This window comes from Schistocerca serialis, chromosome 2 (genome assembly GCF_023864345.2).
Source record: "Schistocerca serialis cubense isolate TAMUIC-IGC-003099 chromosome 2, iqSchSeri2.2, whole genome shotgun sequence".
In the NCBI taxonomy this organism is placed as follows: domain Eukaryota; kingdom Metazoa; phylum Arthropoda; class Insecta; order Orthoptera; family Acrididae; genus Schistocerca; species Schistocerca serialis.
The window spans coordinates 1,044,330,846-1,044,353,551 of NC_064639.1; the positions used below are offsets into that span (position 1 = coordinate 1,044,330,846).

Sequence of the window (22,706 nt, forward strand, 5' to 3'; positions counted from 1 at the left end):
AGAGAACAACACGTAACATCCCAAATAAGAGTTCAGCATAGCCACAGTAGGTATGGGCATAACCATCACAGATGTAAAGTTCTACCACATTACCCTGTTAAGGGCATTAGCATCACTGGTGAGTGGTTTTGGAATTACAGTTTGCCCAGCAATTCCCTGTTTATGGAGCTCCCTTCACGTTGTTTTGGTGTTAATGGGATTTGTGGGTGCAACTTTCAGTTCCGCAGTGGCTTTTGCAACTATTCTCTCCTTATTTTCCATCACAACCCTATTCTACGACCACACACTTTCATCCACGTTGTGGCTTAGTGGTTAATGTTTCTCCACTTGCCCTGTATGCAGTATAAATCTTCAATACAGTGTCTCTTGAAACGCCAAACACTTTGGCTACCTTGGTTATAAAAGCACCCAACATATCAGCATCAAGAATTTGTCCACATTCAAATTCATTTAGCTCCAACATAATGCACTCATAACTACACAGAACACTGTTCTGACAATTGACACTTGCAACATATTGAGGACGCTACACTCATGCCATTCATGTCAAATACCACAATGAAATCTGCAGGTATGGCTAGCATTTCCATTTATGTTCAAGCATGTATTTCTCGCCGTGTTTCCATATTTTTGTTCATCCCTGTATACCTATTCTTTAACCATAAATAAATTAAGGTCCCCTGTCACAGTTTCTTTTGGTATATTTGGGCTCATTTCAGGAACTATTGTAGCAATTCTAATACTGTGTCAACAAACTGATAGACTGATTCATAAGAAATGTTTGTGTATTTAATTTATAAACATTTTGTGCAAACTGCCTGAAATATGATGAATTACACTCCCTCACCATTGTGAAAATGATGCTATTGTTATCTGGCAGTGAATGACATAGAGATGAGTGTAAGTCTGCCCAAATGTGGCACGTGAGCTACCAATACCAGGAGGCCAGCATGAGCTATGACCAACTTCCTAAATGACCTGTGATGCAAGACCTATCATATACCAAACTGATAAGAACAGACTGGGGGGGTATAGAGCTATTGTTTAAGGGGTGTGTAGAGAAATATAGGAAAAGGTGACATACAAACAGTATCTCACACTGGAATGGCACTGGAATCAGCACATTCTCAGGAGGCACGAATGATATCTGTTCCATATTTAACTGGTGTTTGGAATGACATCCCATTGCACTGATGGGAGCTGTGACTACCACACTGCCTGCAGGGTTCAGCAGTGATTGTCAGCTAATGGGTAGCTTTTACCATCAATGTCGATAGCTTACCTATGACTGCCCTACCAACAAATGAACAGTCACAGCAGAATGGCTTTTTGATCCCTTGCTTGCATTGTTAAGCAGGTGAAAGTGGAGCCATCTGGATGACTAGTGAGTTGTGCTGCTTAAATCATGCAAGTTATATAAGTCAGTTAATTAATGTGGGTCTCTGAATTTTCATCATAGCTTTACACTGTGGTTTGTACACAAAATCATCCTTACACCAGATAAATCATTTAGTATCCAACAGTATTTGGATTCCCCATCTGGCACGAGTATTGATAGAACTTCAGAAATACTCAGGCTACAGTCTTCAGTTGTTTCATTGCTCCAAGCCCATGGGCTGCATTGTCACCCCAAGAAATGTAGTTATTATGCACCGTGTGTCAAGTGCATGGGACTTATATGAAGTAACAATATGCTTACACCCACACAGGATTGACTGGATGCAATCACTAGCTTAGCAGTTCCACAGAAGCCCAAAGAATTACAGTTGTTGCCCACCAAAGTAAATTATTATGCCAAGTTTATTCCCAATGTGACCCACGTTTCCAATCTGCCCAATCAGTTGTGTAAAAAGGCTGTTAAATCTGTGTGGTCAGAGGCATACTAGAAGGCTTTCAGCCAATTTAAAAAGTGCCTTAGGTCAGCTTCTTCTTTTGCAATATTCCATCCTGGCAAACCAATGCTTGCCACTGATGTTTCAGATTGTGACATTAATGCTGTGTTGTCCCACAAATATAGTTACGGCACAGAAGACAGCCCACTGCATTAGCATCTAAGATATTACATGTGGCACAGAAGACTTTCTCTCAAACTGAGAAAGGAGTGTTGGCTGTCATATACAACATCTGGAAGTTTCATGAGCACCTCTACAGTACTAAGTTTCACCTGATCTCCAATCACAAGCCCCTTATTTTGCTGTTGGACCCCTATTTGAAACTTATGAATAAAATGATGCAGCAAGTGCAACAGTGAGTGTTGTTCCTAAGTAACTATATCTATGAGATCCATTACTGGCCCACCACACAGTATTCAAATATTGCTGCACCTTCCCACTTGCCATGTGGCCCACATGCCAAATTTGATTGGCATGAAGCACTGTGTTTTGCCTTAGATGCAAATCAGTGACACACTCAGCATGAATTTTTATTACAGTGCATGAAGCAGCAGCAGAAATTGGCTGTGATCCACTCTTCTGCAGGGTTTTGTCTGCTGTACAGGAGGGTTGGCCAGAGCACTTTCCTAAAACACTAACCCGGCATAGCCATCTATTTTTCCTTACAGCACAGGCTTAAAGTTACTGAGAAGATCATTTTGTTAGCTATGGATGATTTTGAATGCCCGTTGGTAGTTCCTCCCATACTCCATCCCTGCATACATCTACATCTACATCTACATTGATACTCCGCAAGCCACCCAACGGTGTGTGGCGGAGGGCACTTTACGTGCCACTGTCATTACCTCCCTTTCCTGTTCCAGTCGCGTATGGTTCGCGGGAAGAACGACTGTCTGAAAGCCTCCGTGCGCGCTCTAATCTCTCTAATTTTACATTCGTGATCTCCTCGGGAAGTATAAGTAGGGGGAAGCAATATATTCGATACCTCATCCAGAAACGCACCCTCTCGAAAGCTGGCGAGCAAGCTACACCGCGATGCAGAGCGCCTCTCTTGCAGAGTCTGCCACTTGAGTTTATTAAACATCTCCGTAACGCTATCACGGTTACCAAATAACCCAGTGACGAAACGCGCCGCTCTTCTTTGGATCTTCTCTATCTCCTCCGTCAACCCGACCTGGTACGGATCCCACACTGATGAGCAATACTCAAGTATAGGTCGAACGAGTGTTTTGTAAGCCACCTCCTTTGTTGATGGACTACATTTTCTAAGCACTCTCCCAATGAATCTCAACCTGGTACCCGCCTTACCAACAATTAGTTTTATATGATCATCCCACTTCAAATCGTTCCGTACGCATACTCCCAGATATTTTACAGAAGTAACTGCTACCAGTGTTTGTTCCGCTATCATATAATCATACAATAAAGGATCCTTCTTTCTATGTATTCGCAATACATTACATTTGTCTATGTTAAGGGTCAGTTGCCACTCCCTGCACCAAGTGCCTATCCGCTGCAGATCTTCCTGTATTTCGCTACAATTTTCTAATGCAGCAACTTCTCTGTATACTACAGCATCATCCGCGAAAAGCCGCATGGAACTTCGGACACTATCTACTAAGTCATTTATATATATACTGAAGCTGCTCCACAATGCACATCAGGGAATGTGCAAAATGTAGGGAATAGTGTGGTATCGTGTGTATTGGCCTGGGGTTGATGTGGCCACTGAATGCTCCATCCAGAACTGCTAAGCCTATGCCCACAACCAATCTGACCCAGCAGAGTGTTTCAAAGCTTGACCATGCTCTGACCACCCTACATTTCCCATCTGCTCAATCAGTTGCATGTTGATTTTGACAGTCCATCTCATGGAACAATGTGGTTGCTTGTTGATGGTGCCCCCTCTAACATGCCACATGTTGCAACGATGACTACAACTACCATATCAGTTATTATACACACGCTAACCATTATATTTGCAATCAAGGGGAGGGGGGTCCTTCTACCTTGGTTTCTGATAACAGCCCTCAGTTCATGGCATCTGCTTTTGAGTATTTTGTCAGCACAGTGGCACTGAGCAACCAACCACCACCACTTTCCATCCCACATGCATTTTGGAAGCCAAGTGGATAGTGAGGACATTCAAGATGCAGATGTACAAAACAATGACAGAAACTTCTGGAAAAGCACTTACCAGCTTCTCTGCCTTCGATCTGTCCACCCCCATAAATGGATGTAGCCTGGCCAAAATTTTACACAGGTCCAAACCCCACAACTTGTCTGAACTGCTGCACCCAACTCAGTGACACCTCCCCCCACCCCCCTTGCACAACCATATTACCACCTGAGATCCCAAGTCTGGGCTCATACTTTCAGCTAGAGCCCTGGAAGGGCCTAGGGCATCATCTTCATCAAGAAGGGGTGGCAAATGTTTGATGTTGTGGCTGGTGAGGAGCAGCTGGTCCAACATCAATGTGATGCACTGGTCCCTTGGCCTTCCAATGCCTCGGTAACTGCTCCAGGACAAGCAAGCCCAACAGCCTGCCTCTTAACACTAGAAACTCTGTCCTCTGTTATGCATTAAACAGAAGTCGCCAATGACTGGCAATGTAAGTTGATGGAGATGGAACTACTTCCTCTCCATAGATTATTTACAGATCCCAACCCCACAACCAGAGGCCCCTCCCTTCACCATTGATGGAGATTGAGCATTTTTTGCCTGTGGAGGCCATACCATTGGTCTCATCTCTGCCACACCTGAAATCTGCTCCCCTGCAGGCTGGCTGTAGCTGTGCCCTGGACCAAGTCAATTGGTAGGGATTCCCACACATGATGTCACCATCTATGCCAGCCAATCACTGGGGGAGCCTTTGGCAGGAATTCCTGCATCTCTCTCTCTGTCTCTCCCCTTTTTTGGTACATCGAAGTGGTATCTTTGCCCACCAACCAGTACACTGTATTCAGTTTTCACTCACATGTCGACAGCAGCATTTGGGATGGTGCAAAGAGTACAGGAACTGTACTGACAAGAAGTTGGGGTCACATGCTCCTCTCAGATGAGAGCAGATACAGTCTGAGCAGTGATTTTGGATGTACCCTTATATGGCGAGAGCTGGGAACATGTCAAACATGATCATTTTGGTGGTCCACATTGTTATGGCAAGGGGATGCAAAACACTGAATGGGTGTACTGACCTCCAAATCTTTGAACAAGGTACACTTGCCAGTCAACATTATTGTGACAATATACTCCTTCCTTGTGTGTGTCTTTTGAGGTGTGCATTTGGCCCTGACTTCATTTTTATGGATGGCAATGCATGACAGAATTGAGGAGTGCAGTGGAGGAGCTCTTGGAAGGAGAGGATTTTCAGCAAATGGACTGGCCTGCCCATTCCCCCAACTTAAATCTAATCAAGCACTTGTGATATGAGTTGGGGAAATATATTGCAGCATGTTCACATGCACCAATAACCATCCAACAGTTGTCCACCACTCTGGTGGAGGGCCAGATGCTCTACCACAAGAGCTTAATACTGAAGCCAGCATGGAAACACACTGCAGAGCATGCACAGCCATCCGTGGTGATCACACACCCTACTGAGCATCATGTCTCATCTTTTTAATGTCCAAGGAACTATTACAAATCTCAGTGACTTCAGTGTATTATCATCTTTGAATAATAGCATTATTCCTGTATATTTCATTGTATATTTCTTTTACTTACCTTCTCTACTACAATGTAGTAGCATGTATGATCCAAGTTTCGTGTTGTTGTTGTTATTGTTGTTGTGATCTTCAGTCCAGAGACTGGTTTAATGCAGCTCTCCGTGCTACTCTACCCTGTGCAAGCTTCTTCATCTCTCAGTACCTACTGCAACCTACATCCTTCTGAATCTGTTTAGTTTAGTGAATTCATCTCTCGGTCTCCCTCTATGGTTTTTATCCTCCACACTGCCCTCGAATACGAAATTGGTGATCCCTTGATGCCTCAGAACATGTCCTACCAACCGATACCTTCTTCTAGTCAAGTTGTGCCACAAACTTCTCTTCTCCCCAATCCCATTCAATACCTCCTCATTAGTTATATGATCTACCCATCTAATCTTCAGCATTCTTCTGTAGCACCATATTTTGAAAGCTTCTATTCTCTTTTTGTCTAAACTATTTATTGTCCATGTTTCACTTCCATACATGGCTACACTCCATACAAATACTCCCAGAAAAGACTTACTGACACTTAAATCTATACTCAATGTTAACAAATTTCTCTTCTTCAGAAACACTTTCCTTGCCATTACCAGTCTACATTTTATGTCCTCTGTACTTCGATCATCATCAGTCATTTTGCTCCCCAAATAGCAAAACTCCTTTACTACTTTAAGTGTCTCATTTCCTAATCTAATACCCTCATCATCATCCAATTTAATTCAACTACATTCCATTATCCTCGTTTTGCTTTTGTTGATGTTCATCTTATATCCTTCTTTCAAGACACTGTCCATTCCGTTCAGCTGCTCTTCCAGGTCCTTTGCTGTCTCTGACAGAATTACAATGCCATCGGCGAACCTCAAAGTTTTAATTTCTTCTCCATGGATTTTAATTCCTACTCCGAATTTTTCTTTCGTTTCCTTTACTGCTTGCTCAATATACAGATTGAACAACATCGGGGAGAGGCTACAACCCTGTCTCACTCCCTTCCCAACCACTGCTTCCCTTTCATGTGACTCAACTCTTACAACTGCCATCTCGTTTCTGTAAAAATTGTAAATAGCCTTTCGCTCCCTGTATTTTACCCCTGCCACCTTCAGAATTTGAAACAGTGTATTCCAGTCAACATTGTCAAAAAAAGCTTTATCTAAGTCTACAATTGCTAGAAATGTAGGTTTGTCTTTCCTTAATCTATTTTCTAAGATAGGTTGTAGGGTCAGTATTGCCTCACGTGTTCCAACATTTCTATGGAATCCAAACTGATCTTCCTCAAGGTTGGCTTCTACCAGTTTTTCCATTTGTCTGGAAGAATTTGTGTTAGTATTTTGCAGCCATGGCTTATTATACTGATAGTTTACTAATTTTCACTTCTGTCAACCCCTGCTTTCTTTGGGATTGGAATTATTATATTCTTCTTGAAGTCTGAGGGCATTTCAGCTGTCTCATACATCTTGCTCACCAGATGGTAGAGATTTGTCAGGACTGGCTCTCCCAAGGCTATCAGTAGTTCTAATGGAATGCTGTCTACTGTCGGGGCCTTGTTTTGACTCAGGTCTTTCAGTGCTCTGTCAAACTCTTCACGCAGTATCATATCTCCCATTTCATCTTCATCTACATCCTCTTCCATTTCCATAACATTGTCCTCAAGAACATCATCCTTGTATAGACCCTCTATGTACTTCTTCCACCTTTCTGCTTTCCCTTCTTTGCTCAGAACTGGGTTTCCATCTGAGCTCTTGATATTCATGCAAGTGGTTCGATTTTCTCCAAAGGTCTCTTTAATTTTCCTGTAAGCAGTATCTATCTTACCCCTAGTGATATACACTTCTACATCCTTACATTTGTCATCTAGCCATCCCTGCTTAGCCATTTTGCACTTCCTGTCGATCTCATTTTTGAGACTTTTTATTCCTTTTTGCCTGCTTCATTTACTGCATTTTTGTATTTTCTCCTTTCATCAATTAAGTAAAGTATCTCTTCTGTTACCCAAGGATTTCTACTAGCCCTTGTTTTTTTACCTACTTGATCCTCTGCTGCCTTCACTATTTCATCTCTCAAAGCTACCCATTCTTCTTCTACTGTATTTTTTTCCCCCCATTCTTCTCAATCGTTCCCTAATGCTCTCTCTGAAACTCTACAACCTCTGGTTCTGTCAGTTTATCCAGGTTCCATCTCCTTAAATTCCCAACTTTTGGCAGTTTCTTTAGTTTTATTCTACAGTTCATAACCAATAGATTGAGGTCAGAGTCCACATCTGCCCTTGGAAATGTCTTACAATTTAAAACCTAGTTCCTAAATCTCTGTCTTACCATTATATCATCTATCTGAAACCTGTCAGTATTTCCAGGCTTCTTCCATGTATACAACCTTCTTTTACGATTCTTGAACCGAGTGTCAGCTATGATTATGTTATGCTCTGTGCAAAACTCTACCAGGCGGTTTCATCTTTCATTCCTCACCCCCATTCCATATTCACCTATTATGTTTCCTTCTCTTCCTTTTCCTACCAGTAAAAATTCCAGTCACCCATGACTATTAAATTTTCATCTCCCTTCACTATCTGTATAATTTCTTTTATCTCGTCATACATTTCATCAATCTCTTCGTCATCTGTGGAGCTAGTCAGCATATAAACTTGTACTAGTGTGGTAGGCGTGGGCTTTGTATCTATCTTGGCCACAATAATGCGTTCACTATGCTGTTTGTAGTAGCTTACCCACATTCATATTTTTTTATTCATTGCTAAACCAACTCCTGCATTATGCCTATTTGGTTTTGTATTTATAACCTTGTATTCAACTGACCAGAAGTCTTGTTCCTCCTGCCACCAAACTTCACTAATTCCCACTATGTCTAACTTTAACCTATCCATTTCCCTTTTTAAATTTTCTAACCTACCTGCCCGATTAAGGGATCTGACATTCCACGCTCCGACCCGTAGAACGCCAGTTTTCTTTCTCCTGATAACAACGTCTTTCTGAGTAGTCCCCGCCTGGAGATCCGAATGGGGAACTATTTTACCTCCAGAATATTTTACCCAAGAGGACGTCATCATCATTTAACCATACAGTAAAGCTGCATGCCCTCAGCAAAAATTACGGCTGTAGTTTCCCCTTGCTGTCAGCCATTTGCAGTACCAGCACAGCTAGGCCGTTTTGGATAGTGTTACAAGGCCAGGTCAGTCAATCATCCAGACTGTTGCCCTGCAACTACTGGAAAGGCTGCTGCCCCTCTTCAGAAACCACATGTTTGTCTGGCCTCCCAACAGATACCCCTCCGTTGTGGTTGCACCAACGGTACGGCTATCTCTATCGTTGAGGCACGCAAGCCTCTCCACCAATGGCTAAGTCCATGGATCATGGGGAGGGGGGGCTAAGTTTCATAGAGCTACTTTATTGGGTCACTGTCAAATAACCAAGTTTCATAGAGCTACATTATTTGACAGTGACCCATCATGGGAAAATTACTTTTGTACCTAAGTTTTACACATTTGTGAATGTAAAAATGAAACTGATTGTTCATAATGTAAATAATTTTTAATTTATTGGTCTCCTGCATGTATAAAATAATAAAGGCTTAGCATTAGAATCCACACTACTGTAGGAAGTTAAAATGCCCATGTCTTATTAGCCAATTTTTCATAATCAATAGTAACTCTTAAAAATATGCATTTTACAAAATTTAACTTAGGACAGCTTCGTGTTTCACAAAACAATTTATTTAAAATATATTTTTCATTTTCTGTTGATCATGTTTATTTATAACAATTTTTCTTCATTGTAAATTACAAGAAATCATAATTACAACAATACTGTAAAAAGCATGCACTGCCAATAATAAGGGTGAGCCCAAATGACATGCACAAATCACTTAACATTTTGTTGTTTTGTGCATGATGTCATTGGAGCATAGTGCTTCACATGTACTGGGGTGCATAACAGAGTTGTGTTGTTATGTTGTTCAGTTAATCTTTGCAATGTTGTTGTGCTGTTTGATTAAAGTTTTGTCTTAAAAAGCCTGGGTGTAACTTTAAAATTTTAAAAAGAGAAAAGGCACAGATACAATATACCATGCTGTCCCCTAAAGACATCTGACTGCAGAAAGTCTAAATTACGAAGTGGCACCAAAAAGAGCCATTCAGTATTATGACAACAATCATGTGTACATTATATTTTATACATGATGATTACACCCGTGACTTGTGAGCAAAAATTTTTAATCTGCCATTGACAAAAATGCTTAAGCCAGAAGCAGTGCCACATGTAAAATACCAAGAAGTGCTCCCAGTTTAAGTGGTAATATGAGTGCAGCTGATGCAGTTGTTCCAAACATAGCAGACAAGTTGCAGGCAAAGAATACAATGAGAAGTGCCCTTAAGCATCTGGCTAATGTGACTCCCACCAAAAATGAAATATAGACTAGATAATAGCTACAGATCAGTGTGAGTTTGACAATAAACCAATCAGTGAACAGGCACAGAAGAATTAGCATGTAAGTCCACAGACTAATGGCCATGTGTGTGTGTGTGTGTGGGGGGGGGGGGGGGGGGTGCATGCATGCACAAACCTGAGCTATAGTGAGAACTGCCTACAACATAAAGTGAGCAGCATCAGCAAAAATGTCAAAAGAAGCAAGTGCAGGAGAAAGTAACTAAAATATTAGGCAAGCTGTTTGCAAGAACGAAGATGAACTGCTTGTTGAGTGGAAATGAATGAACAATATGGTAAAGAGAAGACTTTTCCAAAGTGGTTATACCTTGTTCTGCATCAAGGAAGTGTTATTTGTTTTTTTTTAAGAAATCAAATTGGTTTCCCAATTCCAGAACTGTCCACACCAAAAAGATGGACATTACATTCTTTCAGATGCTTTCCTGGTGTGTTTACAAATGTTTTGCAGCTAATGAAAGTCCTGTCATCTGTTGCTATTGGTGCAGCTCTCCCTGATTCTCTACCCTCGTGCAAGCCTCTTCATCTCTGAGTAACTACTGCAACCTACATCCTTCTGAATCTGCTTAGTATATTGAATTCTTGGCCTCCATCTACAATTTTTACCCTTCAGGCTTACTTCCAATACTAAATTGGGGATCTCTTGATGCCTCAGAATGTGTCCTACCAACTAATCCCCTCTTCTAGTCAAGTTGTGCCACAAATTCCTCTTTTCCCCGATTCTGTTCAGTACCTCCTCATTAATTACATGATCTACCCATCTAATCTTGGGCATTCTTCTGTAGCACCAAATTTCAAAAGCTTCTATTCTCCTCTTGTGTAAACTGTTTATCGTCCATGTTTCACTTCCATACATGGCTGCACTCTATACAAATACTTTAGAAAATATTTCCTGACACTTAAATCTATACTCGATGTTAACAAATTTCTCTTCTTCAGAAATGTTTTCCTTGCCATTGTCAGTCTACGTTTTATATCCTGTCTACTTAGACCATCATCAGCTATGTTGCTGCGCTAATAGCAAAACCCTGCTACTATTTTAAGTGTCTCATTGCCTAATCTAATTCCCTCAGCATCACCTGATTTAATTCGACTACATACCATAATAATTGTTCTGCTTTTGTTTATGTTCATCTTATATCCTCCTTTCAAGACACTGTCCACTCCATTCAACTGTTCTTCCAAGTCCCTTGCTGTCTCTGACAGCATTACAATGTCATTGGCAAACCTCTTCTCTATGCATTTTAATTCCTACTCCAAATTTTTCTTTTGTTTCTTTTACTGCTTGCTCAATATACAGATTGAATAACATCAGGGACAGGCTACAACCCTGTCTCACTCCCTTCTCAACCACTGCTTCTCTTTCGTGCCCCTCGACTCTTATAACTGCCATCTGGTTTCTGTACAAATTTTAAATAGCCTTTCACTCCCTGTATTTTATCCCTGCCACCTTCAGAATTTGAAAAAGAGCATTCCAGTCAACATTATCAAAATCTTTCACTAAATCTACAAATGCTATAAATGTAGGTTTGCCTTTCCTTAATCTATTTTCTAAGATAAGTCGTAGGGTCAGTATTGCCTCGCATGTTCCTACATTTCTACAGAATCCAAACTGATCTTCCCTGAGCTCGGCTTCTATCAGTTTTTCCATTCATCTGTAAAGAATTCATGTTAGTATTTTGCAACTGTGGGTTACTAAACTGATAGTTCAGTAATTTTCACACCTGTCAGCACCTACTTTCTCTGGAATTGTATTTTTATTATGAGGGTATTTCGCCTGTATCATACATCTTGCTCACCAGATACAAGAGTTTTGTCATGGCTGGCTTGCCCAAGGCTATCAGTAGTTCTAATGGAATGTTGTCTACTCCTGCCGGGGCCTTGCTTCAACTTAGGTCTTTCAGTGCTCTATCAAATTCTTGACTTCCCATCTCATCTTCATCTATGTCTCCTTCCATTCCCCTAACATTGCTCTCAAGTACATCACCCATGTATAGACCCTCTACATACTGCTTCCACTGTTCTGCTTTCCTTTCTTTGCTTAGGACTGGTTTTCCATCTGAGGTCTTGATATTCATACAGGTGGTTCTCTTTTCTCCAAAGGTCTCTTTTAATTTTCCTGTAGGCGGCATCTATCTTACCCCTTGTGATATATGCTTCTACGTCCTTACATTTGTCCTCTAGCCATTCCCACTTAGCCATTTTGCACTTCCTGTTGATCTCATTTGTGAGATGTTTGTATTCCTTTTCACCTGTTTCATTTACTGAATTTTTATACTTTCTCCTTTCATCATTTAAATTCAATATCTCTTGTGTTACCCAAGGATTTCTACTAACCCTCGTCTTTTTACCAACTTGATCCTCAGCTGCCTTCACTATTTCATCTCTCAAAGTTACCCATTCTTCTTCTACTGTATTCCTTTCCATTGTTCTTGTCAATTGTTCCCTAATGCTCCCTCTGAAGCTCTCTACAACCTCTGGTTCTTTCAGTTTATCCAGGTCTCATCTACTTAATTTCCCACCTTTTTGCAGTTTCTTCAGTTTTAATCTATAGTTCATAACCAATAAATTGTGGTCAGGGTCCACATCTGCCCATGGAAATGTCTTACAATTTGAAACCTGGTTCCTAAATCTCTGTCTATAATCAATTTGAAACCTTCTAGTGTCCCCTGGTCTCTTCCATATATACAAGCTACTTTCATGATTCTTAAACCAAGTGTTAGTGATGATTAAGTTATGCTTTGCACAAAATTCTACCAGGTGGCTTCCTCTTTCATGCCTTAGCCCCAGTCCATATTCACCTACTACTTTGCCTTCTCTTCCATTTCCTACTATCGAATTCCAGTCCCCCCATAATTATTAAAGTTTTGTCTCCCTTAACTATCTGAATAATTTCTTTTATCTCATCATACATTTCTTCAATCTCTTCATCATCTGCAGAGTTAGTTGACATAAAACTTGCACTATTGTGGTAGGCATGGGCTTTGTGTCTACCTCTGCTACAATAATGCATTCACTATGCTGCTATTCAGTGGTAGTTTGCCCAACATGAGTGAAGCACTGGAAATTATAGATCGTGAAAGAGAGTATATATGGTGAAAGAGAGCTGCAGGACATCAACTTACAGTTTATGCATGCACCAGAAGAATCTGCTGTGAAAGAGGGATTTGACTGCACTGCAGAAGGATTCCACTACCTAGCTGGCTAAATCACATATCGTGCAATGAACTGTGATGATACACTGGGAACACCATTTAGTGATATTTTAAGTCCTCCTGCTACATAGGAGGAATATTTTGGTTGGGCTGAAGTCCTATCTAGTGGTGGGCTAACATTTCTGACAGACAACTGGTTATATAAAGTAACTCAGTTTGACCTTATTTTTAGTGAATTTGATAGTTCGAAGAGTATTTTGAAGAAAAAAAACATGAAAACAGTCTACACTGCAGTCTAAGAAAAATCTGCTGAATTTTCCCAGAAGTTATAAAGCTGTTCATCAGAAATAGACTTCTCATCACTAATTCAAAGCAATTTTCAAGAGAGACTGAACTATGCTGTTACTACAAGTTATAGGAGAAATGTCAATAACTACTGATCTGTTTCACTGTTAACATCTTTTTCCAAAATTTTTGAGAAGGTGATGTATTCTAGAATAGTATCTCACTGAGTAATAATAACATACTTAGCAAATCACAGACTGGATTTCAGAGGAGTTTCTCTATTCAGAATACCATTTACATGTACACTCACTAAATTTTACAAGCATTAAATAACAAAATGGCATTTTCTGTGACCTATTTAAGACATTTGACTGTGAGATTCACAATACTCTCCTAGATAAACTGAAGTTTTGCCAACCAATGGATAAACTATGTCTAACCAAAAAATGGAGAAAGTTGTAACCAGTAATTTAACCAATGTATTCCAGGAACATTATTCCGACTGGGGAGAAATCATGCAAGGGGTTCCCCAAAGTTCAATCTTAGGTCTGCTATTTTTCTTCATATGTGTAAATGTTCTTCCATCTAATATGCAACAAGTAGAATTAGTCCTCTCTACGAAAGGCACTAGCACTGTAATCAACTCAAGCATACATACAACAACAGAAGAAATGGGAAACAAGGTTCTTAAAAGTATCACTGATTGGTTTTCTGCAAATGGTGTCACCCTCAATTTAAAAAACAGACAACATACTTAGTTCTGCACATCTAGGGATATTACATCAAAGATAAATGCAACACATCGCGAGAAGATCATAAATAGGGTGGAAACTTCAAAATTCTTAGATGTCTATACCACTGAGAAGGAAAAAGAACATTTTGGAACTCCTAGAACAGTTTAGTTTAGTCACATTTGCACTTACAAATACTGCAAGTCTTGAAGAGAGACAAAACAGTAATCTGACATATTTTGAATATTTTTGTTCAGTAATTGGGTGTATACATGGACAAGTGAAGAAAGAAGCTTTTTCCAGGTGAAAATACACTTTTTCTCAGGTGGTGGAAATACACTTTCTCCTGGGTGAAAATACACTATGCTCTGGGTGAAAGTACATTTTTTCATGTTAAGTGACTATACTTTCCCTCTGAGCTGTGAAACTTACCAATCCTTCGAATGATGAATGTTTTATACACCGATATAGAACTTTCCAAAACCTTAGAAAACGAAACCTAGCAAAAAAAGCAATTTGTTGTGGAGAGATATTTGATGTGTGGAAACATGTATACTACATATTTTCATATCATGAAAGTATAAAAACAAATTCCACCAAATACAGCTCGGCAGCTTCAAAAGCATTGAAGTCAAGATTGTGCTGAATGATGTGTTTTTGTCAGCCAGTCACAGCTCATGTCGAGTGATCTCACCAGCCAGTTACAGCTGATATTCAGAGCATAAGATATGCGATGTAATCATACAATAGCAGCATCACTGTTCATGAACACACAAATAAGAAAAGTTAATTATTGAAATTCATATACAGTTGCTGTTGTTATTAACAGAATCACTTCAAAAGATGCAGTAGTGAACATTAGAGTTGTTTGGCACTTTCTTTGGAGAAGATGAGACAATTCCCTGGAAAACTAAGCAGAAAAGAGGCAAACTGATATTGCCTTGATTGCAACATATCTCCCTGCATGCCAGAACACTTCGAATTTTCCATAAAACAGCCAATTACAAGTGAAATTGCTCAATAACTCACCTAACACTTTTTCTTGAATGATAATTACAATTTCTGCAATCATTACTGCATAATTTGTAAACTATGAAAGAACTTAAATAAATATGAAAAACTAACCTTGAAGATTGGTCTTTTTTAGCATGTGTTATTCATTAATACATACCAAACACAAATTTGCCAGTAAAATTTTAAGTAATGGCATAAATGGCTGATCTGTGCTGAAATTTTTCCAAGTGGTTGGTCTTCGAAGTGTTAAGTTTTGAATGAAAGTCAAAAGCTCCATGACTTAAAACATTCATCACACATTATTACACACAACACAATTTATCTAGCATAACAAGAAATTTACTTTGAAAGTAATGCTTCTCAAACCACAATTTGCAATATTTTCCCATGACCTGTTAGAAATGTAAAGGGTGGGTGTGTATTGGAATACAGCTGACAAATGGCAGGGCAGGGCAGCACAGTGAAGGAAATACTTCACGACACAGTGTGTGCACATACTGGGAGGCAGTTTCCATTGTTGTACACACTCCATGGGAGCACGTGGCCTGTATGCCACCCGTCAGCTGCATGGCGCTCATGCAAGAAACTGTAGTCCAGAAGCAGCAGGATGATGCAGGCACTTTGCTGTCCTGTCCTGCCCAACCCTGCCCTGCTCCCCAATTTGCACTGTTGTATTTACACCCATGAGCCACAAAAACCTGCATTGCTCTGCCCTGCCGTACCCTCCATTGGCTGTGTACTAATATACACCAGGCCAAATAGTTGTGATGTCATGCCCATCGAAAGCAGTTTGTTGTTACAAAGTATTGCATAGTCTTTGTCCTAAGCCCTTTGACACATTATGCTGTCAGCAGACATTTGTGTGTGCACTGTGTTTTGTTGTTGTAAATGATGCATTTTCTTTCCAATTAAAATGTTATTTTGGTGTTAGTCTCTCATTTATGTTTTTTCTGCAGGACTACTCTGCAGTACTGTTAAAATATTATGTGGTGCTCATCCATGATCATCTTGTAGACATCTGTTTAAGGAGTTGAGAATTCTGACTAATGCCTCACAATGTATTTATTCCCACATAAAGTTTGCTGTAAATAATCCACTGCAGTTGAAAACGAACAATGATATACATAATTACAATACCAGAAGGAAAAATGGCATTCATTACTCCACAATAAGGTTGTCTCTAGCACAAAATGGGTGCACAATGCTGTAAATAAAATTTTTGAAAACTTACCCAGTGATATAAAATGTCTACAGAAGAGCAAATTTGATAACAAACTGAAAAAGTTTCTCCTTGACAACTCCTCCTGTTCTGCTGAATAATTTCTGTTATTATGATGGGTAGAAGGTGGTGGGTAGGAATTACGAAGTCACTTCTATACTTTAAAAAGTCTTATTAATGTTCAGCATGTAGCCATATTTACAAATTAATTTGCAATGTGATTATAATATTACTCATTCCACATCATTACAATTTACCATCCAAATGATCCATGGAACATGAAACTAACTAACATGCAGTTCTGGAATATGATGTTGAAAATGCAAAAGGTGAAAATCCTGTGAGTGGCACTCTTCATCCACTACTAACATCTGAACATGTAAATCAACTATTTAAATCATTTTATGAAAACTTATTGCAGTTATAAGTAGTTATTTGTGTTGCTGCATTGACTGTTGCACCAGCCACTGCCTCACTTTGCTCCCTTAGTAACATGATTGTGCCTGCCAGCTATAGTCAATTTCAATTCAGCTCCTTTTAATGACTTTGGTCAATAACCAATATTAGACCAAAGAGTTTGCTGTCATGGAGGGAGTTACTAGAATTGTGAGTTAGATGCAGTTTTTGTCAGTGAATTGCAATACTGATTACTAATGAAAAGTTATGTAAGTGAGAAGTGCGAAAACCATAAACAAATCAAGAATGTCAGAAAAGAGTTTTCATTATGTAAAGGTTATTTCTAATGTCACAAGAATGTAACATGTTCCAAAAGAGCCATCTCATTACTAACTGCAGTGAAAAAAAATGATTTACTAGCTTGATCAACAATGTTGGACACCCTCAATTCATCGAGTTAAGTAGAATTAATACCATTAATATATTGTTAACTACTCAAAAAATTATTTTATTATTACTTGTAATAAACTTATTAACATTCTGGAGTACAATACAATGTGTGAACTGAAAGTTTATCTTAGATCATATATGTGAGCAGGAACATTACACAACTATTATATAAATGGAAATGTCGTGTGGCTACGGCCTCCCGTCGGGTAGACCGTTCGCCTGGTGCAGGTCTTTCGATTTGACGCCACTTCGGCGACCTGCGTGTCGATGGGGATGAAATGATGATGATTAGGACAACACAACACCCAGTCCCTGAGCGGAAAAAATTTCCGACCCAGCCGGGAATCGAACCCGGGCCCTTAGGATTGACAGTCTGTCACGCTGACCACTCAGCTACCGGGGCGGACAACTATTATATGAAAGCTTGCTTACATGTTTCAAGAACTAAGTAATATAGGAATATACTACAAGCTCCTTCATGTCACTCCTGTAGGGCAGTGAAGATAAGGTTGTACTAACTACAGTGCTCACAGAAGTAGTTAAGTTGTTGTTATTCCTGCAATTCATGCATATTTGGAACAGAAAGAAACCTTTATTCGTTGTCAACTGGGTGTGCATGCTGCCATGCATGTTTCACTGGTTTGCAGAGTACAGATATAGAAGCAGTTGTAAATGGAGAGGAAAAGATGTATGAAGCTGAGGGTGGAGTATAAGAGAGAGAGGAGATAAGGTGATGGGGAGTTGGAGTGGGGAGAGAGAAAGATTGAGAATAGAATTTGAGGTCAGGAAATAAATTGCATGGAACATGCTATATACAGAAACAAGAAATATTCTACAGAATGAATATTGCAGGAGCGTCACTGCATAGACAACCAGCCATAACAAATTACAGACTTACACACTAGTTCTAAAAAGAAGTGAAATCTGAACATGATCATACTGTCTGAGTTAAAAATTAAGAATATTATAGCCATTATTTCATTAACTGAAGGTTCAGTATAGTATAGTGTAAAGTCTAAATGATGTGAATTGTGTAACATATAGGAAAATGTAAGTTACTGCGGATGATCAGGAAAAACAAATCCATAAAGTTTGTATGCAGCATTAATAGTGTCCTGCTCAAAACAGTCATGTCATTGAAACATCTTGGCATAACATTGGACAGTGATATGAAATGGAACAAGCACATGAGAACTGTGGTAGGGAAGGCGAATGGTCGGCTCCGATTTATAGGCAGAATTTTGGGATAGTGTGGTTCATGCGTAAACCAGACTGTATATAGGACACTAGTGTGACCGATTCTTGAGTACTGCTGGAATGTTTGGGATCCATAGCATATCAGATTAAAGGAAAATATTGAAGAACTTCAGAGGCGGGCTGCTAGACTTGTTACCAACAGGTTCAAACAACACACAAATGTTACAGAGATGCTTCAGGAACTCAAATGGGAATCCCTGGAGGGAAGACAAATGTTCTTTTCTAAGAACACATTTGAGAAAATTTAGAGAATTGGTATTCGAAGCTGACTGCAGAATGATTTTACTCCCACCAACATACATTTTGCATAAAGGCCATGAAGATAAGATAGGAGAAATTAGGGCTCATACAGAGGCATATCGAGAGTCATCTTTTTTTCCCTCTACTTGCACATGGAACTGGAAAGGAAATGTCAGAGTACCATCCATCATGCACCGTACGGTGGCTTGCAGAGAATGTATGTAGATGTAGATGTATAATAATGTATTTTGAACAGACTAACAAATCAGCATTACTTGATGCATGCATTGTGTCAACAAAATCTTTATACTTCATACTATCTCTGACAATCATTGACCATAATGCTCACTAGAGAATAAAAATAAATACAGCAATTTACATACCAGTTGCTGCTGCAGCTTCAGTGCCTTCCTCATTCACTTCTATGAAAGCTTTGTGTAAGACCTTGCTAACAACAAGGCCTGGTTTTGAGTCATTGATACCAGTAAAATCTGCATTATTTCCATCAAACATAGTCTTCATACCCAGCTGCAAGTTCAGAACAACAGCATTAAGACTAGGAAGTTCTAGCTTTCAATAAGTTTTTTTATTTATTTTTTAATATAATGGTGGGCACAAAAAATAAATCAATACTATTGTGCTAGGAATTCTGATATCTCTTTCCACAATATATTTCATACTACAAATTAATTAATTTGTTTGAAGACTAAGCAAAAATATTGGGTACTATGGCGTGGAAGAACATATTCTCATTGCAGTAACCAATTACAAGAACTTCACACGTCTTTTAGATATGGGGCAATGGCTGTTACACAAAAAGAAATATTACATAAACAGCAATTACATAAATTGCAGTAGTTATTGATATTATTGCCAATGTGAGATTCCTAGGAAGGACTTAGTGATTATTTTAAAATAACAGAATTTAAGTAGAAACACACTGTCAATATTCAAATACAGTATTTTGCTTGAAGTTGTGGACAACCAGCACAGCTTGTAATTAAAAGTTCTCAGGTGGAGCCATCCCAAAATTTATATTAAAAAATTTTCTCAGTAATGTATTACAGAATTTAAATTACCAAAACACATTTTGCATATTTCCTACATAAATTTAATAAATGGTAGTCAGTTTTTTAGAATCGCTGATAAGTGACATCAAGCAATGTTTTTCGAACATGTAGTAGCTAGCCTTAAGGGTACAACTCAAAATGTGCTTAGCTCTATGTAACAGAGGTTTGGGGACCTGAGTACTGCTCTTATGAGTGTCCCGAAGGCTCTGATGTTTCAGCCTCAGTGTGTCCTACCAACCTCCACACAATTTTCATATTCCACTGGTTACATCAAAAGTGAATGAAACTTCACTATAGAATCCCTCTCTCTGTATATCTCTACTATACTTAGTTGCATCATTAATGGACATTTACTGTTATAGTTTTAGACTCTCTCTCTCTCTCTCTCTCTCTCTCTCTCTCTCTTCCATTGGCTTTTCTATTCACCTTTGGAATAAGTTTGCAAATGTCTTGCCTGAGTGCACTACAGTACATAACATAAGTATCCCCACCTAGTGAGAGTTTCATGAATGATTAGAGGAAAAAGCATGTGAAATATACCCCATACGGGAAATATGTCCCATTACTTTAGTTTCCTTGCTTGCTGACTGCAGGTAATGAGCAAGTTTCTTTTTGTGGGTGTGTCATGCACAGGTTTAGTGAGTTTGATGTTCTTGCAAATAACAGCAGCATACCACAAGTTCAAAAACAACACAATATGAATTCAGTGTGCAATTTACCAGGTAAAATTTTGGAGCATGCGGTTAGGATGAAAGCAAAGGAACTCGGTGCACCCAGACCCAATGTAAACATGAATCCATAACAAAAACTGTGTAAATCCATACAAGAGTATACAAGCATTTTTAACAGGGTAATGACAACACAGCTGAGTGGTTGTGTGTGCTTTATCACTTAAAATGCATATTTTTGTAATATTTAAGTATAAATACAACAAATAGAGTGTGTAAATTACCATGGCAGTTGTCCAGGTTGCTCATGTCCGCCAAATGCAGCACAAAATCCATGACATGAAAATGTCACTGTTTTGTCAAGTGAACTCATAAACACTGTGGTTTGAGCACACCAAACACTAAACACTTGGAGTTTAGAAATGCATATAGCAAAAACATTAAGCATGCAGCAAAGCTAACATATAATGCATTAGCGATCTCTCCAAAATGTGGTTTTTAGTGTGATTTGTTGTGGTAAACTGTTGGGAAATGCGATACTGGAGGATAAATAAGCCACCTACGGATTTTATCTCGAAGTTAGTTTCAGATGTTATTTAGTAGTTGACTGTGAAACAGAAAGAAGAAACAGTATGTAAATGTTTGGCTAGAGTGTGATATTACCCCTCCCTCCCATCCTGAGATCTAGGTTGTGGTGACAGACTGATCTGTAGCATAATCCGAGGTCTAGGTTAGTTCCAATCAATAACTGTTGCAGCCTTCGCTAGTATGGAAATCACATGCCACGCCTGTGGAAAACATACATTTAATCTGCTACATATATAAAAGTGACTGAAAGCAAAACATAAAACAAAGACATTCTGTTTATAATGCTTATTCTAAATACAGAATTATTCCGGAATAAAAGAGATGACTCAAAAGACAGAAGCACTGCATCATCGATAGGTATACATACAAAAGGTACAAGGTACTGCGTTTTTCAAGTGTGTAGGAAAAACATGCACATAAAGACACACACACACACACACACACACACACACACACACACACACCTGTCGACACACACACACACACACACACACACACACACACACACACACCTGTCTCGCTACATTATGCTCAGTCGACTGCCAGCTCTTACCTGGTCCACGGTGGGTGTACTGGGGTGAGCTGAGGGTATGGGATGAGGTGGGGTGAGGGATGGAGAGACATGAGAGACAGGGAGGGGGTTGAGGGGAAGCTTCTAGAAGTTCGTGGGACAGTTGGGAGCCATCTATGGGCTAGCTAGGGCAAGTTTCATGGTTGCTCCTTGATTTTTTCTGAAGTGATAATCTAAACTTTATGACTAGCCCTTGTACGTATCACATCATAGTCAGTTCCATTCTAGTGCTAAGAGTATTAGGGATCAACCAGAAATCCTTCAGAAAGGTAACTGAGGAAGTTCTTTATGTTGCCTTAATCTGGCTTGGTAGGAAGTGATAAGTGTACACCTGTAATGTGTGGATGACATTAATTAGTGTTTGTGCAGTGTAGTGTTGTACTTGTGTGGTTGTAAAGAAAGGTAACACTGTTAGCATTGGCAGCATTTAGAGACTGATCTGATATGGGCCATATAATGAGGCAAGTGACGTTGATTTTAGTGTTGCTTCAGATCACATCGCACCAACAGATGAAATACATTTTGTTCTTAGGTTAATGGAGTGCTGGTTTGTGAAATTCTGGTTGATGAAGAGTTCACTTTCAAGCAATCTGAGTTACTTTAGCCACAATATGAGTTGCTTTAGCCAATATTACGGTATAAACTCTGCTGTCTTGTTAACTGAGACAAGAAAATTCCAGGAGCCCCACATGAACAAATCTGAAATAGTGAAACACATGTTGATGTAGCACACAATGTTTAATCTTAACTGTGGGTGAACACAGGGTTTAGTTGGTAAGCTTGCTAGAATGTTAACTATTACTTCCTTGGATACAATAAGATCATAATGGATGTTTATTTCATGTACAGCCATCACCATAGAGTGTTGCTGGAAGTGCTGAGCTTTTCTGTATATCAGAACATTATCATACTTAAATGAAACAGTGATGCTGTAGACTATGATAAACATTAACTAGCTTTGTTATGGAATGATGAAAAAAAAAGAAATAAAATGAACAATGTGAATCTTATTTA

At 39.3% G+C, this 22,706-nt stretch overlaps 1 protein-coding gene across 1 annotated transcript in view; it reads right to left on the reverse strand.

Annotated features, from left to right (window-relative positions):
- The window catches only part of LOC126458479 (serpin B8-like), a 266,413-nt gene that overhangs the window by 68,200 nt on the left and 175,507 nt on the right, over window positions 1-22,706 (reverse strand). The window contains exon 7 of the mRNA XM_050095572.1: window positions 19,179-19,323. Coding sequence (XP_049951529.1) covers window positions 19,179-19,323 — 145 coding nt within the window. The remainder of the gene's footprint in view (window positions 1-19,178; window positions 19,324-22,706) is intronic.